This window comes from Siphateles boraxobius, unplaced genomic scaffold (genome assembly GCF_051911475.1).
Source record: "Siphateles boraxobius isolate OS27281-9 unplaced genomic scaffold, OSU_SipBor_1 61, whole genome shotgun sequence".
In the NCBI taxonomy this organism is placed as follows: Eukaryota; Metazoa; Chordata; class Actinopteri; order Cypriniformes; family Leuciscidae; genus Siphateles; species Siphateles boraxobius.
In genome coordinates, this window is record NW_027509188.1 from 5,831,156 (window position 1) to 5,855,176 (window position 24,021).

Genomic DNA, 24,021 nt, shown 5'->3' on the forward strand with positions numbered 1-24,021 from the left:
ATAAAAATTGAACTTTCATATATTTTAGATTCATTGCACACCAACTAAAATATTTCAGGTCTTTTATTGTTTTAATACTGATGATTTTGGCATACAGCGCATGAAAACCCAAAATTCCTATCTCAAAAAATTAGCATATCATGAAAAGGTTCCCTAAACGAGCTATTAACCTAATCATCTGAATCAACTAATTAACTCTAAACACCTGCAAAAGATTCCTGAGGCTTTTAAAAACTCCCAACCTGTTTCATTACTCAAAACCGCAATCATGGGTAAGACTGCCGACCTGACTGCTGTCCAGAAGGCCATCATTGACACCCTCAAGCAAGAGGGTAAGACACAGAAAGAAATTTCTGAACAAATAGGCTGTTCCCAGAGTGCTGTATCAAGGCACCTCAGTGGGAAGTCTGTGGGAAGGAAAAAGTGTGGCAAAAAACGCTGCACAACGAGAAGAGGTGTCCAGACCCTGAGGAAGATTGTGGAGAAGGACCGATTCCAGACCTGGGGGGACCTGCGGAAGCAGTGGACTGAGTCTGGAGTAGAAACATCCAGAGCCACCGTGCACAGGCGTGTGCAGGAAATGGGCTACAGGTGCCGCATTCCCCAGGTCAAGCCACTTTTGAACCAGAAACAGCGGCAGAAGCGCCTGACCTGGACTGTTGCTCATTGGTCCAAAGTACTTTTTTCGGATGAAAGCAAATTTTGCATGTCATTCGGAAATCAAGGTGCCAGAGTCTGGAGGAAGACTGGGGAGAAGGAAATGCCAAAATGCCTGAAGTCCAGTGTCAAGTACCCACAGTCAGTGATGGTATGGGGTGCCATGTCAGCTGCTGGTGTTGGTCTACTGTGTGTTATCAAGGGCAGGGTCAATGCAGCTAGCTATCAGGAGATTTGGGAGCAATTCATGCTTCCATCTGCTGAATAGCTTTATTGAGATGAAGATTTCATTTTTCAGCACGACCTGGCACCTGCTCACAGTGCCAAAACCACTGGTAAATGGTTTACTGACCATGGTATTACTGTGCTCAATTGGCCTGCCAACTCTCCTGACCTGAACCCCATAGAGAATCTGTGGGATATTGTGAAGAGAAAGTTGAGAGACGCAAGACCCAACACTCTGGATGAGCTTAAGGCCGCTATCGAAGCATCCTGGGCCTCCATAACACCTCAGCAGTGCCACAGGCTGATTGCCTCCTTGCCACGCTGCAATTTTTTTCTGTGTCTTACCCTCTTGCTTGAGGGTGTCAATGATGGCCTTCTGGACAGCAGTCAGGTCGGCAGTCTTACCCATGACTGCGATTTTGAGTAATGAAACAGGCTGGGAGTTTTTAAAAGCCTCAGGAATCTTTTGCAGGTGTTTAGAGTTAATTAGTTGATTCAGATGATTAGGTTAATAGCTCGTTTAGAGAACCTTTTCATGATATGCTAATTTTTTGAGACAGGAATTTGGGGTTTTCATGAGCTGTATGCCAAAATCATCAGTATTAAAACAATAAAAGACCGGAAATATTTCAGTTGGTGTGCAATGAATCTAAAATATATGAAAGTTAAATTTTTATCATTACATTATGGAAAATAATTAACTTTATCACAATATGCTAATTTTTTGAGAAGGACCTGTATATACTCACCTAAAGGATTATTAGGAACACCTGTTCAATTTCTCATTAATGCAATTATCTAATCAACTAATCACATGGCAGTTGCTTCAATGCATTTAGGGGTGTGGTCCTGGTCAAGAGAATCTCCTGAACTCCAAACTGAATGTCAGAATGGGAAAGAAAGGTGATTTAAGCAATTTTGAGCATGCCATGGTTGTTGGTGCCAGACGGGCCGGTCTGAGTATTTCACAATCTGCTCAGTTACTGGGATTTTCAAACACAACCATTTCTAGGTTTTACAAAGTATGGTGTGAAAAGGGAAAAACATCCAGTATGCGGCAGTCCTGTGGGCGAAAATGCTTTGTTGATGCTAGAGGTCAGAGGAGAATGGGCCGACTGATTCAAGCTGATAGAAGAGCAACTTTGACTGAAATAACCGCTCGTTACAACCTAGGTATGCAGCAAAGGATTTGTGAAGCCACAACACGCACAACCTTGAGGCGGATGGGCTACAACAGCAGAAGACCCCACCGGGTACCACTCATCTCCATTACAAATAGGAAAAAGAGACTACAATTTGCAAGAGCTCACCGAAATTGGACAGTTGAAGACTGGAAAAATGTTGCCTGGTCTGATGTGTTTTGATTTCTGTTGAGACATTCAGATGGTAGAGTCAGAATTTGGCGTAAACAGAATGAGAACATGGATCCATCATGCCTTGTTACCACTGTGCAGGCTGGTGGTGGTGGTGTAATGGTGTGGGGGTGCTTTAGTGCCAATTGGGCATCGTTTAAATGCCACGGCCTACCTGAGCATTGTTTCTGACAATGTCCATCCCTTTATGGCCACCATGTACCCTTCCTCTGATGGCTGCTTCCAGCAGGATAATGCACCATGTCACAAAGCTCGAATCATTTCAAATTGGTTTCTTGAACATGACATATGAGTTTACTGTACTAAAATGGCCCCCACAGTCACCAGATCTCAACCCAATAGAGCATCTTTGGGATGTGGTGGAACGGGAGCTTCGTGCCCTGGATGTGCATCCCACAAATCTCCATCAACTGCAAGATGCTATCCTATCAATATGGGCCAACATTTCTAAAGAATGCTTTCAGCACCTTGTTGAATCAATGCCACGTAGAATTAAGGCAGTTCTGAAGGCGAAAGGGGGTCAAACACAGTATTAGTATGGTGTTCCTAATAATCCTTTAGGTAAGTGTATATATATATATTTATAAATACGATTAAAAACTTTGGTAACACTTTAGTATGGGGCTTTTGCCTCAGTAAACTCCTAATTTTCTGCTTATAATTGTTAGTAAGGTGGTAGTTGTTGCGTTTGAGTTTAGGTATAGGGTAGGATTTTGGGATGTGGAATATGGTCATGCATTGAATTATGGCATTAAAATGTCCTTTATAAGTACTAATGAACAAGCAATATGGTAGTAATATGCAAGATGATTAGCAACTAGTTAAAAGTGAGAATTGGTCCCCATACTAAAGTGTTACCAAAACATAATCTGTTGATAAGATTAAAAACAAAAAACACCCATGTAAATCACCATTAAACAAAATAAAAGTAAAACAACAAAAAAATAAAGCATTTAAACGTGTGTTGTGTTGTCAAAAATCATTAAATGTTATTATATTTTATACTTTAAGTATATTTTCATTACACTAAACTGCAAAAATTATATTATAACTGCTATAATAATTATATTATTATATCTACTAACTGTACGTATACCCCGCCGTCGACTTGAGCTGCGAAGAAACTCTGGCCGCCCTGTCAAGGACGCTTGTCAAAAAGTACAGGGAAGCTTGTTGACGCTTTGGCCGCTCTGACGTATCAGCATTCTATGTTTGAGAGAAGAGAAGTGTCACAACATGAAATGTAAACAGAAAAAAACAAGCAATACATTGACACTAGAAACCTTTTATAATGACAGCGTTTTTATAACTGTTTTGGTTGGAAAAAAAAGAAAGAATAATTAGCTATTATTATTATTATTATTTGCATCTAGTGCAAATGCTCAAATCGGTGTTACCGTGAGCAAATTAATTGCATTCCCGCTTAAAACGAGTGTTCGTAAATATTTCCAATAAAAGTTGCGCTCATCCTCAAATGTGTATATCACTGGATCATTATGGATCATCAACGTCATATCATAAATGATAGGAAACCCAGCAACGCCGATGATTAGCTTCTCCTCCATTTTCTCGGAACTAATGTTTTGGTAGGAACGAAAGTTTACATGTTATGTTTTCTGGAATCAGCCAGCGCGGGGGACGTCTATATTCCAATTGGTTGCCGCCATTTTGCTGCTGAACCGTGTCATAGCTCATTACCATAAAGTTGAGCTACTTTCAACTTTCTGATTGACGCTCTGGTCGCTCAAAGCGTTGATGCCGATGGATTTGACGCTCCTTGCAGCTGAGAAGCCAGCTTCCATTGAAAATGAATGACTTTCGGTAACTTTGGAAGCTCAAGTCGGCGGCGGTGTGTACGTACAGCAAGTGTCTTCTTCGACAGAGAATAAATTTAGACCTTTATACCAAAACATTCAGGAATAACAACCATTCAGTTTGGATTTTCCATTTTCAAGCCAGTTTTCAAACACTATTTCACAATCATTTTTATTGTGTGTTTGCCACTTTATTAATCTTAAATACTTTCAGGAAAACGCATTGATACAAAACAACACAATATGTAGAAAGAATTTATGTATAATTTATAAACAGGACATTTATTGAACTAGCAGCTTTTGATATTGCAGTTTTCTGTGGAGCAGGTGTGAATTGTGTCTGTGTTCACTCATTAGTGAGCTATTTCAATCACTACACAGGTACCAACTCACACAAATTACCATTGACATTGAAGACTTGACTTACTTTTGATTTAATAAAAAATCTGTGAAATATAAATAAAAAAATATTTGACTGAACCTTTAAGTAATACCACAATAATTGTTGGTATTGAATGAATTACAGTTATACTTAAAAACTGTATTGCTTCTTTTACTTCTTTTTATTGCTTTTACTTTTATCTTTTACTGATTCGTTAAAGATAACTTTGTACACCTTTTATACCTATTTTTAGACTCTCAACTTAATATGAACTTAATATGTCCACATTTTTAATATTGGAAAAACATACCGACTCTATGTATTTCAATGTACAAAGACAGCACATGTCTATGCACTGCTGCGTTTTTTATTTATTTATTATTATTATTTACTTTTGTGATTGTAGACAGCAGCTTGTGAACGGGACTTTTATTTTGGTCTGGATATGTGACGTCATAAGGCTGCGACGCGCCCCTGCAGCTGTTGTGATTTGGCTGAATAAAGGTTAGTTTGAAGAATTTAAACTGTTTAAAAAGATAGAAACAGATCCAAATTTTATTTTATTTATTTTTTTGTACAAGCGATGTGAAATTATATTTGCTATTGTATATACCATTGTAATGCTTTATCTAACTTTAATGAAGGATATTTTTGTGAGTAATGGGGATCCACACACGAGAAACAGTACCCTTAAACTTGCATCTCATTTCGCTCCCCTTTATCGTGAATCAGTTTATCATAAACACGAATTCAGTCACTGGTAATTAGTGATGGAGAAACTGCTCTTTTCGACACTCCGAGTCAATTGAATCAAATACTTTACAAAATGATTCAGTGATTTGAATCATTTGAATCACGACACGTGCTGTTCAAACTGTGTAAATGAATGAGAACAACAAACAATAACATGTGTAATGACTACTTATACAAACCAACTGCTAATGTTTTCAAAAATGTCCGCTCTAAAACTGTAGTCTCTCTGCCATAAAACTATTATATATTATTTTTTCTACTTTCATTGAGTTAAATATTTTAACTAACATCAGTCCTGAAAATAATTACCAAATATTTATTTAATTTTTAGAATTTTAACCCCTTAAATGCCATTTGTTTACTTAATGCCACTGTTTTTATCGATGGAAAAAACATAGAAAAAATTAAAAACAATTGTGTACTATACATGCAAGGTGGATTTCTTGGGAGGGAATTATTACAGCCTTGTATATGTCCATCATTAGCAGCAACATTGATTTTTACGCATTTTTGTAGTTGTTGTTATGTTAGATTTAAAGAAAAAATCGCACTTAGAGCGTTAAGGACCAAAAATGCTCACATATTAAACTTACCTAATATATTATATATTATTAAATCTTTTAACCAGCATCAGTCCTCATAATAATAAACAAATATTTATTTAATTTCAGAATTTTAACCCTTTAAATTGCAGTTTAGGTGACGATACCATCAATTTGTATAAGAGGAAAAAACACAAAAATGTAATTATTTTCCATATACTAAATGCAAAGTGAAAACCTTAGCTTTGGATTATCACAGTCTTGAATATGTCAAAGATTAGCAGCAACATTACTTTTGGTGCTTTTTTATTGTTTGTGCTGTGTCAGATTTGTTTTTGTTTTTTAAATCACACATAGCGCGTTGACAAATTTTGATCCTATTTAAACCCATTAAAATATCAATTTTTTAACCCACTGTCATAATATCATAAAATCATAATTTACATTCAAATACCCTGTCATTACCAAGCCTTGGGGTTAAATATTTACTTTTTACTGTTTTCCACCAGTTGGTATCATTTTTTATATAATTGACATACTGCAAACATCTGCAGTATTGCAAACATTTTCCTGATTTTTACTCCATACACATCAAAATTTGCTCTAGAAAGAAAGCAAAACTACAAGATCACCATGAACATCAATTTTTTTTTTCTAAATTCTATAAACATATCAAACATATCAAAAACTTCAAAACAAAACGGGGTCATTGTTCAGCTCATTTGCAGGAGCTGCAGAATTGCAATGCATTACAGATGTAAATGCCACATTTTGAGAGATTGGTGGAGATTTTTCTTTTTTTGTCAATGCAGAAACTGCACCCCCTTCTCCTCTTGTCATGGGCGTCTGCAGCCCCACTTGCCTCAGAATTTTCTGTTCTCCGCTGTGATTGCACCATGGCTGCTGCGGCTGGTGTGCGGGGGAGGCGCTCTCTCCTCTCCATCTGGGGATACACCAGCATCCTCCCCAGCTCCTCCAGGAACATCCTCCTTTTGAAAGTTTTGTCCTGGTTCCAGGAAGGGTCAACAGCCAGCCACAGCACAAAGGCGTTGAAAGCAGAGACCTATTAGATTGTTGAAGACTGCCATCGGCCACCGACTTGTCTTCCTCTCGCAGCCGTATGCGCCAACAACCTGGAAAATAAAAAAAAGACCAAGGAAAAATGTATAACATGTATCTATTTTTTGGCCCAAGTTGTAAAAATACAAGAGAAAAAAAGGCATTATAAACTTTAGGGATGGGCATTCGATAGAATTTTCTTAGTCAATCGTCAGGAGAATTAACGATCAACAATCGATTAATCATTAATATTTTTATATTCAAATTCATTATTTATCTAACTTTTTATAAATTAAAAATGCAATGAAAATACAAAAATACAGCGTGTTTTTCCTCGATTAGATCTTTATTACAAGATGATCAACTTGTGGCAGTAAAACTGGACGTTCGGTTAGGCTAAACTTGAAGATATATGCGCTGCGGTGCTCGAAAGCAACGGAACCTGCAGCTGCGAGTTGGCGTTCTTAAACAGAGACCCTCGTTTGTTCCAAAATAATAAATAATAAAAAAAATCATGTTAAACAGTAACTTAACCAAAAACATAATAATACTTAGATCTGACAGGTTTTGTCAAAATGTAACTCAAAACTATCCAAGAACGGAGTCGAGAAAGAGGGTGAGAGAGATTAGCACCAACCTGAGAACACTGACCACTTGGAAGCACAAAGCCGTCTAGTAGAGGGCGCTCTAGCTTGCGTAATCGTGTTTAACACTCCGTCGGGGAGACTGACGGGTACCCGTTGATGGCCCACACATGCAGAGCCCAATGAGAGGAGATCTCTCCTCAACGGGACAGGACACGGAGGCAAGCTCTGAAGCTACATCAGCTCCGGAAACCAAACTTGGTTCGGCCAGAACGGAGCTACTAGAAGTACACAGGAACCGTTCTCCCTTATACGCTTGATTACCTGTGGTAACAGCATGATCGGAGGGAAAGCATAGAGAGGGCGGCTGGGCCAGTGATGGGCCAGCGCGTCCTTGTTCTTTGTGAAACATATTGGACACTGAGCGTTGTCTTGAGACGCAAAGAGGTCGACTTCTGCGGTGCCAAAGGTGTCCCACAAAAGCTGAACTGTCTGAGGGTGGAGGGACCATTCCCCTGGGGGAACGTTGTCCCTGGACAGCCTGTCTGGACGCACATTAAGATGGCCTGGCACATGCGCCGCTCTCAGCGAGAGTAGTATGCGCTGAACCCATACAAGGATGCGTTCTGCCAGTGCATGAAGGTTCCGGGATCTCAGACTGCCCTGGCGATTTATGTAGGAAACCACCGACATGTTGTCCGTGCGGACAAGGACATGGTGGCCCTTTAGAAGGGGAAGGAAGAACCGCAAGGCGTTCTCGACCGCCTTCATCTCTAGACAGTTTATGTGCAAGCTCTTTTCTAGGCTTGACCACAGGCCAAAAGTCGGTCTGCCCTCATAGAGGGCGCCCCAGCCCGAATTGGAGGCGGCTGTCGAAACCACTATCAGTTTAGAGATTACTCCCAGGTTTACACCTGTCTGATACCAGTCGACTGCCTTCCAGGGCTCCAGAGCTGTGACACAGTTCTGAGTTACCTTGAGACGTAAACGACCGGATGCCCATGCTCGACGCAGGACCCGCGTCTTCAGCCAGTGCTGTAAAGGGCGCATGTGAAGCAGACCTAAACATAGAAATTATTAAGTTGTGAATGGACTGTGTATTTGGCATGCGTTTTTTAATAAAAAATTGCATACGTCACCTCCAATTGTCATGTTAAGGACAACATTATTGTTTTTTAGTCTTGGAACCTATTTTATTGGACTCCTTGACCACAAAAATGTACCCGTTGATACCAAATTTGTCATTATAGCTATAACAGAAGCAAAGATATGGGCCTCTCAAGTATGGTCGGCGGCCATTTTTAAAAAATGTGCATATATAAGATACAAAATGTGATCTCACTTGTGTCTTAGGATAAATTTATTTCTATGGCCCTAAGGTACTTCCATACCAAAGGGGACCTTTGCATCATGACTTGAAGTCAAAAGTCACTTAACCTCCCTACTATACCTACTGAAACAATAAATTAGGCTAGGCTACTTAACAAAGCCTCATAAAAAATAACTAGTAACTCACATACAACTTCTACACCAGTCTACTGATTTTTGTTGAGAAAGATAAGCATGTTGATGACATGATCTGGGGTAAGACGCGAACGCAACCTGACCGTCAAGCCTCGTATACACTTTCGCCTGGCTCTGCAGCGCGAGTCTCCACAGACTGCCCGCGCACCTCCCCAAACAGACGAGGCGTTTATACTCGACGCGCTCGCCTGTGAAACACCGAATACCGCAATGACGTCATTTTTGCCACGCTCACCTTCGCGCTCGTGCGGACGCGTTGAGTGTAAACAAGGCTTCAGTCCAGCCACTGAAAACACCCTCTCTGAGGGGACTGACGTTGCCGGGATGCACAGGTACCTCCGTGCTAACTTGACCAGCCCGGGGAACACGTTCACTTTCCACTCACACTACGCAACGCAGCAGCATTAGTTTAATGATAATCGATAACAAATTAACGTGATCGACGAAATTCTTAATGATCAATAATCGATCGTCGATTAATCATACCCATCCCTAATAAACTTAGTACTAAATATGCCTATATTTTAGAAAACCACATAAAGATGTGCATATAAAATAAATGTGTGAGTTACTGTTGCTAATAGCACAAACCTTATCCAGGCTGTCGACAGCTCCTTTGCACCGGCATAAGACGCGGAAACATCACTTGTGACCCAGATCTTGGTTCCAGATTTTGCTGGTTTGCTTGGCATATACGGCCGGAATCTGCAGCGGCCTGAACCCGACCAGCTGCTCGTCTACACAGACGTCCACCCCGGGGTTAAAGAGAAGGGGGTGCAGCCACTTATCCCAGATCGGCCTAAACGCCGCCAGCTTGTCATCCCGGTAATGTCCAGGTCGGGTCAGCCTGTCGTCAAATCCTACATTTGAACTGAACTTCTGGAAATTGCGGTGGGGCATGGTGGCCTTGAAGATGGGCCGGCCTGTGTGGTCATCCCACAGGCTCCGGGTGGAATCATTTCTTGACTTGTAGACTTGTAGAATTAGCACCCCGATGTAAGTCATCTGTTGCATCCACATTAATCCAATCTGTCTGGGACCGTCTCCCCTGGAGATTTGTTCTGTCCACGGTTAATTTTACCATCTCCTCCGTGAACAGTAGCTGGAAGGCGACCTGGGGTCTACGATGGGAGCTGTTGCGCAGTGTGTTGGTACCTTGACTGGCACAAAGCGGAGCGTCTCGGAGTTAGTGGGTGACCAGTGGAGTCCATTTTTTGATGTCCACATAGGATCGTCTGTCTCCTGTGTATCATCCAGTTCCTCACTCTGAGTTGGGTCAGATGAGGAGTAAGAATCCGCAGTCATCTGAGGCGCTCTCCGTTACACTGCCATCAGACTCCGGCTCGCTGTCTGTTGGTTCAGTAACGTAGTCCACTGCTTTGGTGGTCGTGTAGGTTTTCTTCAGCTTGACGAGTGTGAAATTGCAACTATTGCAACATGTCTTACAGATATTATACCCCATATTTATGTTTACATAATATAGTGTTATTTTTTATTTAATTTATGACGATTATATGAAAAGTGAACAGCATGAGTAAGATAGGATCATAAGATGGGTCAGACACGATTTTGACCACTTTGTTAAGTTTTGTTTGGTAGAAAGCCTTTCTTTAAATAAAATTTCGTTTTGTATAAATTGTACCTTAATTTTAATCACTGTTTCATTAACTAATTGCCTGGAATTAATAAATAAGAAGCAAATATAGCAGACATATAATCAGGAGGACGTGGAAGCGCCGGTGCGGTCTCTTGCGCGTGAACTGGAGCTCGTCCCGAAACTCGGCGTAGGCTGGGCCTAAATGTCTACTTTTAAACAAAATTCAAAACGAAATGATAAAATTTTAGTCTACAGTAGCCTAGTCAGGTAAGGTCAGTTTTGCCGATGTGCGTTATAAGATTTTTACTTATTTATATTTATCCCTGTGTGGCGATCGGAGACGGAGTTCACTGCTGATATTCTGGGGATACAACATAGCCACTATACTAGGGATTTTAGCCTTTAAATATCTTTTCTGCATTGGATCAGTGTTCTTTCTAGGACAGCGAAGAGCTTTCTAGCCTCGCGGCAGCAGCGCCTCGCATCGCTCATAGACCTTAAAACAGTCAGCGCCGCGGATCCGGTTTCTAAAAATGATCAAAATACGTTGGTGCGGGTGGATGGCGGACAGATGAGTTTTGTGATGCGGTTGCGGATGAAATAATAATAGCCCATCCGCGCATCTCTAATACGAATGGAATGTGTCATTCGCATCTCTAATACGAATGGAATGTGTCTCTAATACAAATATTATGTGTCATGGAACATTGCGCTCCTCAACTCGCGAAAGGTCGGATTTGCTCCATCTTTTGATTATAAGTTTTGTTTAGAAAACCTTGAATCCATGTAAGCCACAGTATCATTAGACAAAATTCATGTCATCAGAATCAATGAATCCATGTCATAGACACAACGTGCACACATGTGCAGGCCAATGTTTTTTTTTTTTGTGGTGATGAATGTGACGAGCTCAGACCCGCGGTTGGAGTCACGTGACCGCGGTAATGCGGTAACCGTCCCAGCCCTAAGTGTGTGTAATACATATTATGCAACATGGGATAATTTTTTTAAAATTTGTCCAAAAAGTCACAATTTCGCTAAATTACATACCATTTTCATTCAAACAGCCGAAATGGTAAAAGAAATTAAACTGAAAATGACCAAAAATGTCCTAATGCAGCAAGAAGATTAAGTATAATTTATAATTCATCATACCAATTGTAATCAGGGGGTTTAAAATCCATTAACTCCCTTAGCAGTGAACTGAACTACTGAACTAGAGCTGATTGAGACACACTCAGATATTAAATGTGGATTTATTTTTATTTCTGTTAATTATTCTCATCTTAAACAGGACAAACACACTGAAGCTGAGATCCACGTGACTGGATGGCGTTTATTAAAGAGGAGATTGCAAACATAAAGATGGTGTTTATTAAAGAGGAGAGTGAAGACGTGAAGATTGAAGAAACATTCAGAGTCAAACATGAAGATACTGAACAAAAAGGTTGGTTCATTCTCAAAGCTAAATTCAGTCATTTGATCCGTATTAAAATGTTCAGCTCTACAGAAATAGAGAATATACAAAAGTATAAAAAGCAGAAAATAATATACATTAGTAGCCTAAACAAAATAATTATTCTGTGTAATATACTCAATGTCTACTTCTGAATAGATAACAATAAAAAAGTAATTTTATATTCATCCTCAAAGGTGCTCTACTAACATTTTAACATACCTGAACATAAATAGTAGTTGCTGGTTTCAGAATTGGTGATGACGGTTATGACGTGAGTCAAATGTGACGGTTCGTAACATAAACGTCGTCGGGGGCGTGGGAGGTCGCGTCGTTCGTCTGTTATTATAGACCTTATGGAGCCACGCCCCTTTTCAGCACTGAGCTCGTTGTCTTTTGACTTCGGTCTGTATTTTCACAGCGATCTTGCGTAGTTATGAATGAACGGCTAGTTTAAAAAAATTCCAAGGTCCATTTGTTAACACATATGCTTTACAATGCTTATGATAAACATTACAATGCTCATGGTACCTTTCGTTAACTCTACATATAAGTAAATCAACTTCACCAGCTAATTACTCCTGGACAGCGATGCCATAGAAATATACAGAGCGACCGCAAAAACGGAAGTTCAAAGATAATATTCCAAAGATGGCGGCGCCCTCGTTTCTCTGGTGCATAAGGTCTATAGGACAACTTAGTTTGAATAAAGGAGCAGACACTGATCTACTTGCTCTATGTTTATTTAAAATGCAACAGCAAGACGACTAGAAGTGAATGTGCTTTCCATTAAATTAATCACACACAGTAAACAAATCCTTAACAAAAAAAAAAAACTTTACAATGAACGTGCTTTGTTTTAAATAAATCACACACAGTAAACAAAACCTTAACAAAAAAAACTTTGCAATGAACTGCAATTTAGACGCGCAAACTGGCTGCCGGTGCGGTGTGACGTAGCCAACATGCTCGGGCAGATTCGGCTTGAAGTGTTCATCCTCGGATGCCGCGCGGGCGCTGTTACAAAAAAAAGCTGTGCTCACAGCAATGCGAAATGGGGTCTTGCCGGTCTTGCGCACCCAACGCGTCATTTTTGCCGCGCACACCTTCGCGCTCGTGCGGACCATAGACAGTAAAAGAAACGGACGCATCGAGTATAAACAAGGCTCTACTCCGTGTCAGCGCGCGCTCTGATCGGTAAAGGGGCAGAGATTTCTCCCGAATCATCTCCAGCAGTAGCAGCAGCACCACCACTAACTCCGCCTCCGTTTCCCTCGTAAGCTGATATTAGTATTTAAACATTCTCTATAATAAAAAATGTTTGTAAAAAATATTTTAATAACACGGTTTTGGCGGTTATAGAGTTCTAATGACGGTGTTCAACTATAACCGTCGTTCTCACGGTTATATAATAACCGTCACACTCCTAAATAGTAGTAAATAAAGCAATAAATAAGTAATAACTGAGTGGATCATATGAGCGGCTTCAGAGATGTTTAAAGCTGCTGATCTTCTCTGGTAGTCCATCATATCCACCTTTTGTTTTAAAATTTCACATCCTTTGTCAAAGCAACACAAAATCAGACTTTAGCTCGAATGTTGTTGGTAGAAAAGAGGGAACCACTAATATATGAAACAGGACAAAAAATATTTCGCCCCTATTATGCTTTTTTAAAGGTTCCTCATTTTGTTTTGGAGTTTCCAACAACAGATTTACATGTATCCAAAATCAAAAACACTTTCATTTTCTCATAATATTCATTTCACTTTACCTCATTTCTCAAAGAATCTAAAATTATTCATATGAAGATTCAGTCTCTCTAAACTCCTCCTTTCCGTGAGCTATTCAGCTCTGATTGGTCAGATTACTCAGTTTGTTGTGATTGGTCTACTCTGCTCTGATTGGTCAGATGACCCAATCTGTTGGTCGACTGCTTACAGCGAGTGTTGGAAACGAAACACCCATAACCATATCAGAATTTCCAATCCTCAGCGATTGTTCACTCTGTAGACAGTAACAATGGTGTTGATTTTACCATATTGATCAAGCCTTGAGCAGGATGTTTCTCAGTAATAAGTTTTTACTTAGTTTAATGTGTGCATTATTGTGTGCATTATTTTCTAATAATTCAACGGCCAGCAGTCAATTTTTCCACTTGAACTACGGTTGGCACACCTCAAGCAGGGATTCAGACTAACATTTGAAAGCAGTAGCACCGGTGCTGCTAACTTCTACAGTTGGTAGCGCTGAGGGATGAGGGGGAGATTTTAAATAATAAAGGCAATTTCTCGCCTCGCTCCAAATTGGTCTCGAACCCCGATTGCCAGCATGCTAGCCCTGCGTGCTAACAAGGATGCTAAACACCAGATTCTCTAGCGTTACTAGCTGGCCTCCATTACACACACAATGCAAGAGTGGATGTCTATTTATCATAGCAGAAGCTAATCAAAATAATGCTTCAGGAAAAATAAAGAAAAGCTGATGAACAAATGACAAGGAAGCAAAAAAATGTATATGCAGTACATAACAGTAAATACAAAAAAGAGTAAGTTGTTAGTCGCCAGCAGCACAGCAGCTCCAGACAAACAATAGCCGTGTTTCCACTGTCGGGTCAGGGCTTTAAAAGAGCCTTGGACCTGTAGCACCGAGCCCAAATCCACTGTTAAGCAAAACCATGATGTGTTTCCACTGTCGGGCCAGAAGCTCCGCAGTGCCTCACTAAAACCCGCCTGTAACACGCCTCTCTGGAACAACGTCACACAAACCCATCATTTCACCAACAAATGGAAGTTTTATCAGAAAACTAATCAGAAAGAAATCACCACAGGATTACAATAAAAAGTGATACACTGACCATAGTGAATTCACTTGTGTCAAGATTGCACATTAGTCACACAGCAATAAAGTGGTTTACCATTATTTCACAAAAGAAAGAGGACACACATTATTCAGTCGCGTCTGTTTCTGTTTATTTGTTGTCACAGACATGACATAGCCTATGTTTACATCACATTTAGAAAGAATAAATATTTCTACAAATATGCCACCAAGAAAACGAACTGAGGAGCCCGAACTGAAGATACGAACTGTATCTCCCAATACAGTTATATTTTCAGTCAGAGAAACAGAGGAAGCTCTCGAAAAACCAGAGTTGCTTTATTTTTTTATAATATATGCAGAGCTAAATATAAATATCAAAAAGTCCGGTTTAAAGAGACAAGACATACTGACAGATAAAATAAAACATTATTGTGATAGCCTATATGATTTGTCTGATTTCTTCATTTTTACCATGTTTACTATAGTAGGCTAATGGTTAGTGCGCATAGTCTTTTGCATCGCATATAAATATTTCTGTCTTATACTGTGATCAGAATCCACATCAGATCACAAACAGAAGGTATTCAAGCAAGAAAGTGAGTTTTGAGCTAAAATGATTTTACAAGTCTTTAATGATGATGTTAGCTGGTGTATGGACTCACCCGGCGCTGCCGTCTCCAGACTCAAGTAAACTCTGCCTCTATTCATGACCACTCCTCAAGCCCAAGTTGGCCTGCTTTGGACCAAGGTATTCAGTTTAACTTGTGTCCAACTAAAATGTGTATTATTAAATTTTTCAATTTGTTTTAATTTCAATTGATAATGTAATTTGTTGTATTTAGTCATATTTTGATCGAGTGGATGTTGTCCTAACCACATGTAAATAACTAAAAAAGTGTATTTTATGTACATAAACTGGCAAGATGATACAGTATTTCACTAATGGAATTTATTAACTCATGTCATTTGTTTACATTGAATGTAATTGCAATTATTCACTTATAAAATGGTAAAACATCACCTTCGTGTGTAAAACTGAGCGCTAGCTATAAAAAGAAAAACATCAAGGAACTAGCCTAACAAAGGGTCAGCAGAACAATTATTAACAGTTAGGTATCATCACACATCAACACAGACACAGGAAAGCTGGTGTCTGGCATGCCCATACAGCAGGTTAAAGACTAGAACCTGAGCCTATTTACACATATGTACATATTTATGGCACAGTATGAGTCTGCCTGACTGAAACTCATCTACAATCCTTGGCAGCATGTGACTAAAATAGAAGAACTTGGGTTTAGGTAGAACTTGTGAACAATACTCCAAATCAAATGGCACATCAATGACAACTTTCTCAGATGGAGCCCAGACAAGCAGCTTGCATCTCTCTAGTCTTGTACAAAACATACCTAGTTGTACTTGAAGGTAGTGTTGTAAACCTTTTCTTCTTAAGTGTAGGAGACTTAGAAGCGAAAGACCAGGAGACGTTGGGATATCTTTCAATGCAGAAGTTACTCTTTATTGAAGACTTTGCTGTTGCGATGCTGTAGTCACCAAGTCTGACTCGATAGCTAAAAACACAGTGTTTATATCTTTCCAAGGGGGAGGGATTTACATATTGATGGGGAGGCAATCTGAACAAAGCATGTAAATGTGAAGTACAGGAATCAGTACGTTACCGGAAATTCCCCAACCCTGATATTCGTCAGCATAACAGTGTGATTCAAATGTAAATATCCTAATCCAATCAGCCAGACTCTTCAACGAATAGAGAGCTCTGGACAGACAGGAACAGGCAGGTTTGTGACATCAGATGCTAATCCAATCAGCATAACAGTGTCATGTATAGATGGCAATCCAATCAGCCCATCTGTATCACCCATCTTAATGGCCAGGAAGTGCATACAGACAAAAGCTAATGTCCGACACCTGAATTGCTTGACTTACAATAGAGAGATCAGGACTGGCAATGAATCTCTTGCTGATAATTCTGATATCATCATTAATACTTCAAATGCTAAATGCAGTCTACTAAACTTTCTCAGTTTATATACTATTGTATTGGAACCTAAAATAAAACATTTAATAAATTTGTAACACTACAGTAGTAACCACGGGATCCATTTGGTTGCAGCTGTGGAACCCCGTCCACCATCTTCACATCTGTGAGCTTGCTGGAAAGCACTTCAGCCAGAGATGCACAGTTCTTGGTCAGAACAGGACGTTTAATCTCCAGCAGCTCTGTGGAGTTAACCATGCCATCTGGGCTTGCAGAAAGTCATGGTTCCGTGACACTAACTACAGTACCTCTCTTCTCAACTGTAAACCCATGCGTAGGCCACCTCCTCATTCTCCTGGCCATACCTGGTTGCAGTGTTCCCATGGAACCTAGGAAACAGGTGCTCTCTAAGAAAATTATCTGGCTTAGTTCAATTCAATTCAAATTTATTTGTATAGCGCTTTTCACAATACATATTGTATCAAAGCAGCTTTACAGAAAGTAAATTTCAGAAATGTACACAGAAAAATACAGTTAGTTAATCATGTATTAATTTAGGGCATAACATATCGCCGGCGTTGAGTCGTCTCTTCACAGGCGTTTAGTCATCTCATCGCACGTGTTGAGGCATCTGGAGTCTCCGTGAGAGGCTGGATACAAACTGGAGCTGACGAACGCCATTTACCTAGATAACAGCAGAAAAGCAGATGGGAAATAATTAGCATAGCTGCTGTTCATAATATTTATGAATTCGATCTGATTCAACAGTAGTATAAAATAGGAGTGTAAATATTAATCGATTCGTATCGATGCATCGATTATACAGCCGACGATTTGATGCATCGATGTGTCCGCATGAGTATCGATTAATGTGTTTGTTTTGCCGCCTGTCTATTTTCAGCATCCGCTCATATGCGTACAAACGATTGTTGTTATGCACTGGGCTAACGTTAGTTAGTCACCGAACTAAACTGCCAGTGTGAATGCACCCTCAGTCACTTAGTCGGCGAATTCCAAGCTAGCAGATACTAACGTAAACAAACAGGCGCTAATGTGTACAAAAGGCTATTTCAACAGCTTACTTGAAAAGTCTAGGGTGCTTTCACACCAACTCGGAACGGGCACGGTTCGCATGAAAAATCGCTAATTATGTAAACGCTATCTGTCATGTGGACCCTGGTGCGCACTGGGGTACCAGACCCGAGACTGCCTGGAGGAGGTGCGCTGAGTTCGGTTGCACTCGAACCGTGCCGCGGCTCGCGTGAATGTGAAACCATCACGGACTCGGGTGCGCACTTGTTCTGGAAGTAAGTGACCTGCGCATTCTTTTTAGCTGATTTTGATGTATTTAGTTAAATAAAACACATGTAAGGGAGGATAGTGTTGATAATTTACTTTGGATAAGAGCGAGAGTGAGTCTGGTGTGTATTCGCACACACATAGCGCGTGGACTCAGGGCAACAAATTAATGGGAATCCACTCTCTCCTGCGTTTGCAATCAGCAAAAAGCCAAATGCGACACACAGTAAACCGGTATTGTTCACTCAGCTGTGCATAATAGCACCAAATAAAAAAATAAAAAAACAATATATTGACCCGCGTTCTGTTTTCTATCATGCGTGGTGCACGTTTGCGATGACGTAAGATGCACGGAAACGCACCAGGATTCGATAGAATCAAGTTTTGAATTGTATGCAGTAACTGTTATAATTGCTGTTCTATTTGCAGTGCATTGAGCACAACATACACATTATGTGAATAGAATACTGTTCATGTATTCTCAATAAAAGGCAAATTATAAACATTTTTGTTGATTTATTTGAAACTTAATAGATATCACGTAAAAATATCGATTATTGAATCGTATCGAATCGTATCGCGGCGAATTCTGAAGTATCGAAAATAATCGAATCGTTGGCTTAAGAAATCGGTATCGTATCGAATCGTCATGTAGGCTCCGATTTACACCCCTAGTATAAAAGGTAAGCATTATGTGAATGCTTGGCTAAAGAGATGCGTCTTTAATCTAGTTTTAAACTGGGACAGCGAGTCTGAGCCTCGAACAATATCAGGAAGGCTATTCCAGAGTTTAGGAGCTAAATGTGAGAACGCCCACCCTCCTTTAGTGGACTTAGATATCCTAGGAATGACCAGAAGCCTCGAATTTAGTGATCTTAAAGAACACAATGGATTGTAGGGCGATAGGAGGTCCATTAAATACACAGGAGCTAAACCAGGTTGGGATGTCTGCATGACTGTGACATGGCTCCTAAGAAGTCTCAGAAAGAGTCTGCTGTTGAGGAGGAATATGTTTCGGTGAATGTTCTAACGGAAATGTTAAATGATGGATCTTCAGGAAAAAAACTTTAAGTTTTTACAACTCTTTATGGAAACAACAAATAAGCGAGTTTGGACTACACACAAGCGCAGGTGGATAATCAAGAGAAGAACACAGAAGAGATTGTTAAAATGTGCCGAGAGGCACGTGGGGATATAAACAAAGTGTGCAAATCGACGCCATTACTGGATGGGAAAATCGACAATCTTGAGGCGAGGTCGAAAATGAATAACATTATTATTGATGGAATTCCTGAATCGCAACGTGAGAATGAGGAAGAAACCGAGAACAAAGTCCGCCGCGTAATAGCCGAAAAGTTAGAAATGAATGAAGAACGGATCGCGGTGGAACGAGCCCGTCGTATGAGTGATTCTACAACAGCAGGAAACCGACACAGATCGATAATTGTCAAGTTTTTAAGATGGAAAGGCAAGGCAGCTGTGATGACCAGGGTACACAAACTGAGAGGTACGAACATTTACTTTTATGAGGACTATTCTGAAGCCGTAAGGAAAAAGTGAATTATATAGGGAATTAGTTCCGGTCATGAAGGCTGAACGAGCAAAGGGAAACATTGCCTACATTCGCCATGACAGACATATTGTTCATTCTCCTTCCCAGAGGATGACAGGTCCAAATGGAAAGATCAGCTAAGAATGCGGGTTTAAGTGAATACTCACATGGACTATAGGCCTACATACATTTGTACTGAACGTGTGTTAATTTTTAGACACTATATTAATGTCATTTCCCAAGAAAGGCTTAAAAATAGCTCATATAAATATTTGTAGTTTGAGAAACAAAATTCCATACATAAGTAATGTTAACATCTCATAATATTAATAATTTAGCTATTTCTGAAACTCATTTAGACAATACATTTGATGATGCAATAGTAGAGATACAGGAATATAGTATCTATAGAAGGTATAGGGATGTTTATGGGGGTGGAGTTGCCATGTACATTCAGAACCACATCCCAGTTAAAATCAGAGAAGATTCTATGTCATGTGACGTTGAAATGTTATGGTTACAAGTTCACCTACCCCATTTAAAGCCTATGTTGTTGGGATGCTTTTATAGGCCACCAGGCTCTGGAAATCAGTATCTTGACGATCTGGGAGAAATGTTTGAGCGAGCATGTGATGAAAATAAGGAAGTTTATGTCCTGGGAGACCTTAACATTAATTTTCTTGCATCACAATGTTCACTGAAAAAGAAACTTCTTACTATATCTGAGGCCTGTAATCTGGTTCAGGTTATTAACCAGCCAACCAGGGAATGTATTAATACGATAGGACTTATATCATCCACATGTATAGATCATATTAACACTAATGTAGCTGAACTCTGTTCTAAAGCTGTATCAATTTTGATCGGCTTTAGTGATCATAATTTGGTGGTCTTATCCAGGAAAACTTAAGTTCCAAAGGCGGGGCCAAAAATTGTATATAAAAGAATGTACAAGGATTTTTACTGTGATTCATATGTGGAGGATTTTAGAAATATCTGTTGGTCTGATCTCATTCAACAGAAAGACCCAGATATTGCACTTGATGTATTCATGAAATTGCTGGCCCCAGTTATGGATAAGCATGCACCTGTTAGGAGGCTGACTGTTAGAGATGCTAGGGCTCCTTGGGTTGATGAGGAATTAAAAGGATACATGGGTCAAAGAGAAAATTCAAGAGAAGTGGCAAAGAAGTCTGGTTTCTTATATGATTGGCAAATATATTGTAAATTGAGGAATTATGTCACCAACCTGAATAGAAAGAAGAAGAAACTATACTATGAATCCAGGATTAATCGTATAAAACATGATGGAAAAAAGCTCTGGAGCACCTTAAATAATATCATAGGTAGAACGCGTAATGCTGTCTTTTCTGGCTCTAACAGTCGATCAGTTTGTTACCTACTATAAGTAAACTTTTCGATTTTTTTTTTAACCAGATACAAAGTTATTTCACTATGAATGAATTAAGCACATACCAGCATGCTTATAGAGAAGGACATTCAACTTGTACAGCTCTTGTACAAATGACAGATGATTGTTTAAAGTATATTGATCACCAAAATATTGTAGGACTAGTATTATTAGATTTTAGTGCTGCCTTTGACATAATCAACCATAGTTTGTTACTAGGTAAACTCAAATGTTATGGCTTTACACCACCTGCATTAGCATGGGTAGAGAGCTACTTGACAGATAGAACACAGAAGGTGTATTTCAATGGAAGCTTCTCTGAGGTAAGGTCTGTAGCATGTGGGATTCCACAAGGGTCTTCATTAGGACCATTGCTTTTCTCTATCTTTACGAATGATCTCCCACTGGTCTGTAAAAGAGCTTCTGTGTCTATGTATGCAGATGATGTAACACTTTATATGCCTGCACCAGGTTTAGAAAACATTACTGCATCTCTCAATAACAAGTTGCAGATGGTATTTAATTGGGTCACTGATAATAAACTTGTCTTAAATATAGCCAAGACTAAAAGTATCTTATTTGGAACAAAATGTTCATTAAAAACAAGGCCCATGTTGGATTTAGTACTAAATGATGTTGCTGTTGAGCAGGTAAATGAAACAAAGCTTCTTGGGGTAACCTTAGATAGTACTTTGTCGTGGTCAAGACATATAGAAGAAGTGGTGAAAAAGATGGGGAGAAATATATCTGTAGTTAAAAGGTGTTATTCGTTTTTTAACTAAACATGTTTTGCAGACCCTAGTGTTATCTCACTTAGATTATTGCTTTGTGGTTTGGTCAGGAACTGCAAAGAAGAATTTAGGGAAACTACAGAGGGTTCAGAATAGAGCTGCTTGTTTAGCCCTTTGCTGTACAATAAGGGCTAATGTTATTAAAATGCACGGCAAACTCTTCTGGTTAACGGTTGATGGGAGGCTAAAAGGATCACTTCTTGGCTTTATAAACAAAATGAATATATGTGTATATATGTGTGTGTACGTATATACATGTATATTTGTATTCCATGAGAATTTGTTGTTTTTAGTGTATGATTGTGCATTGGTTGTGTATATTTTGTAATATGTTAATCTGTGCATTGATTGTGTAGTGCGTTTTATTCATGTATTTTGTGTGGACCCCAGGAAGAGTAGCGGATGCATCTTGTTGCATCAGCTAATGGGGATCCTAATAAATAAAATCAAATAAATCAAATCACCATTTAGGGCTTTATAGGTCATTAGTATTACTTTGTAAATGATACAGAACTTAATAGGTAACCAGTGTAGAGATGATAAAATTGGTGTTATATGTTCATATTTTCTTGATCTAGTAAGAACTCTAGCGGCTGCATTTTGCACTAACTGTAGCTTGTTTATTAAGGATGCAGGACAACCAGCCAATAAAGCATTACAGTAATCTATTCTCGATGTCATGAATGCATGAACTAACTTTTCTGCATCAGAAACAGATAGCATGTTACGTAGCTTAGCAATGTTTCTAAGGTGGAAAAAGGCTGTTCTTGTAATATATGGAATATGATTTTCGAAAGACAAGTTGCGGTCTAGTATAACACCCAGGTCTTTTACTCTAGTGGATAAAGTAACAGGACATCCTTCTAAATTAAAATTGTATTGTGGGTAGTTTTTTGGACCAATAAGTAATACCTCCGTTTTAGTAGATGCATGCACGGGGACCTTTTTTACAGAGCTAGCAGTTACTCTTAAAGGAGAACTCCTGGTAAGTTTTAAGTTAATCTTGATCGTTATACCTTTGTGAGTACTGTCTATAGAAAAAAAAAAACCCAGAGGACTTGCGAAGGACAACACGGAGCTGCGAATGCCCAGAGCTCCCACTCAGCTAAAACGTCAGTTATGGGTGCATACACATAAAGAGTGTCTTTGTGCCTCTTAACAGGCACCAAATGCAATTAAAATGTCTGTCCAACATGAACAGGGCCCTTACATGTGAACAAGATGCGTTTAGCAACTTAGCCATTGTTTAAATTCACCAAAATAGTGTTTTGGACGGCAAGCTGTAGTCTTGTAGGAACTATTTGTCCACTATTTGTATGTATATCTATCATTTAGTGTGGTCATTCGGATAGTATTTTCCCAGAGAGGTCGTAGCGTGTGATCATCACACACCTCCCCCTCCCCGTATTCTCTCTAGCAAGTGCATTGTATTCTCATAGAAATTAGCAAAACACAAATATAATTGACATAAGACATAGAAGCTAGTGAAATAATTAAAGTTTTGCAAATAAGACTACAAAAACATATTACTGCACATCTCTCCTCAAGCCGTGTTTGCCCAAATGGAAGGATAAATAAAGTTTACATTACCTCCACAGTGGTTGCACACGTCTTCGTCCACGGAATGGCTTTTTTCTTCAACCGGCCCCGCTGTGTTGTGTCTGTGTAGTCATCCTTTTCAAAGTGTTCGCTGCAAATGCGGTAATCTTTAGCGCGTAGTACTTGTATAGGAGTTTGCACATCAAGTTGAAGTTCAACTAGCCACAACTGCGGAATCTTGAGGTCATGGAAAGGAAGACGATGAAAATTTAAGTTCTTATATTTTCGCATTCTGTTGCCACAATTCGGAATCGCACAAACGCGAACCATTTCTTTTTCACCTGTGAGCAACTCCGATCATCACTCTTCACACACACTACGTTCCTCCCACCTGAACACTTTTCCGGCTACAACTTCCCACAGGACTCAGCAGTCTAAAACACTATTTAGGTGAATTTAAACAATGGCTAAGTTGCTAAACGCATCTTGTTCACATGTAAGGGGCCTGTTCATGTTGGACAGACATTTTAATTGCATTTTTGTGTCTGTTAAGAGGCACAAAGACACTCTTTATGTATATGCCCCCATAACTGACGTTTTAGCTGAGTGGGAGCTCTGGGCATTCGCAGTCGCAGCTCCGTGT

General features: G+C 39.6%; 1 protein-coding gene across 3 annotated transcripts in view; it reads left to right on the forward strand.

Moving 5' to 3' along the window:
* Positions 1–4,900: 4,900 nt before the first annotated feature.
* The window catches only part of LOC143718630 (uncharacterized), a 35,093-nt gene continuing 15,972 nt past the window's right edge, over positions 4,901–24,021 (forward strand). Inside the window, exons 1-2 of one of the 3 annotated variants that reach the window (XR_013196459.1) lie at positions 4,901–4,955; positions 11,805–11,957. Coding sequence is in view for 1 of the 3 variants with exons in the window: in XM_077209656.1 (XP_077065771.1) it covers positions 11,840–11,957 (118 nt within the window). In the remaining 2 variants the exon portion in view is untranslated. Of the gene's footprint in view, positions 4,956–11,804; positions 11,958–16,921; positions 17,187–24,021 lie in introns of those variants that run through there. The other 2 variants (XM_077209657.1, XM_077209656.1) reach the window with 2 other exon arrangements.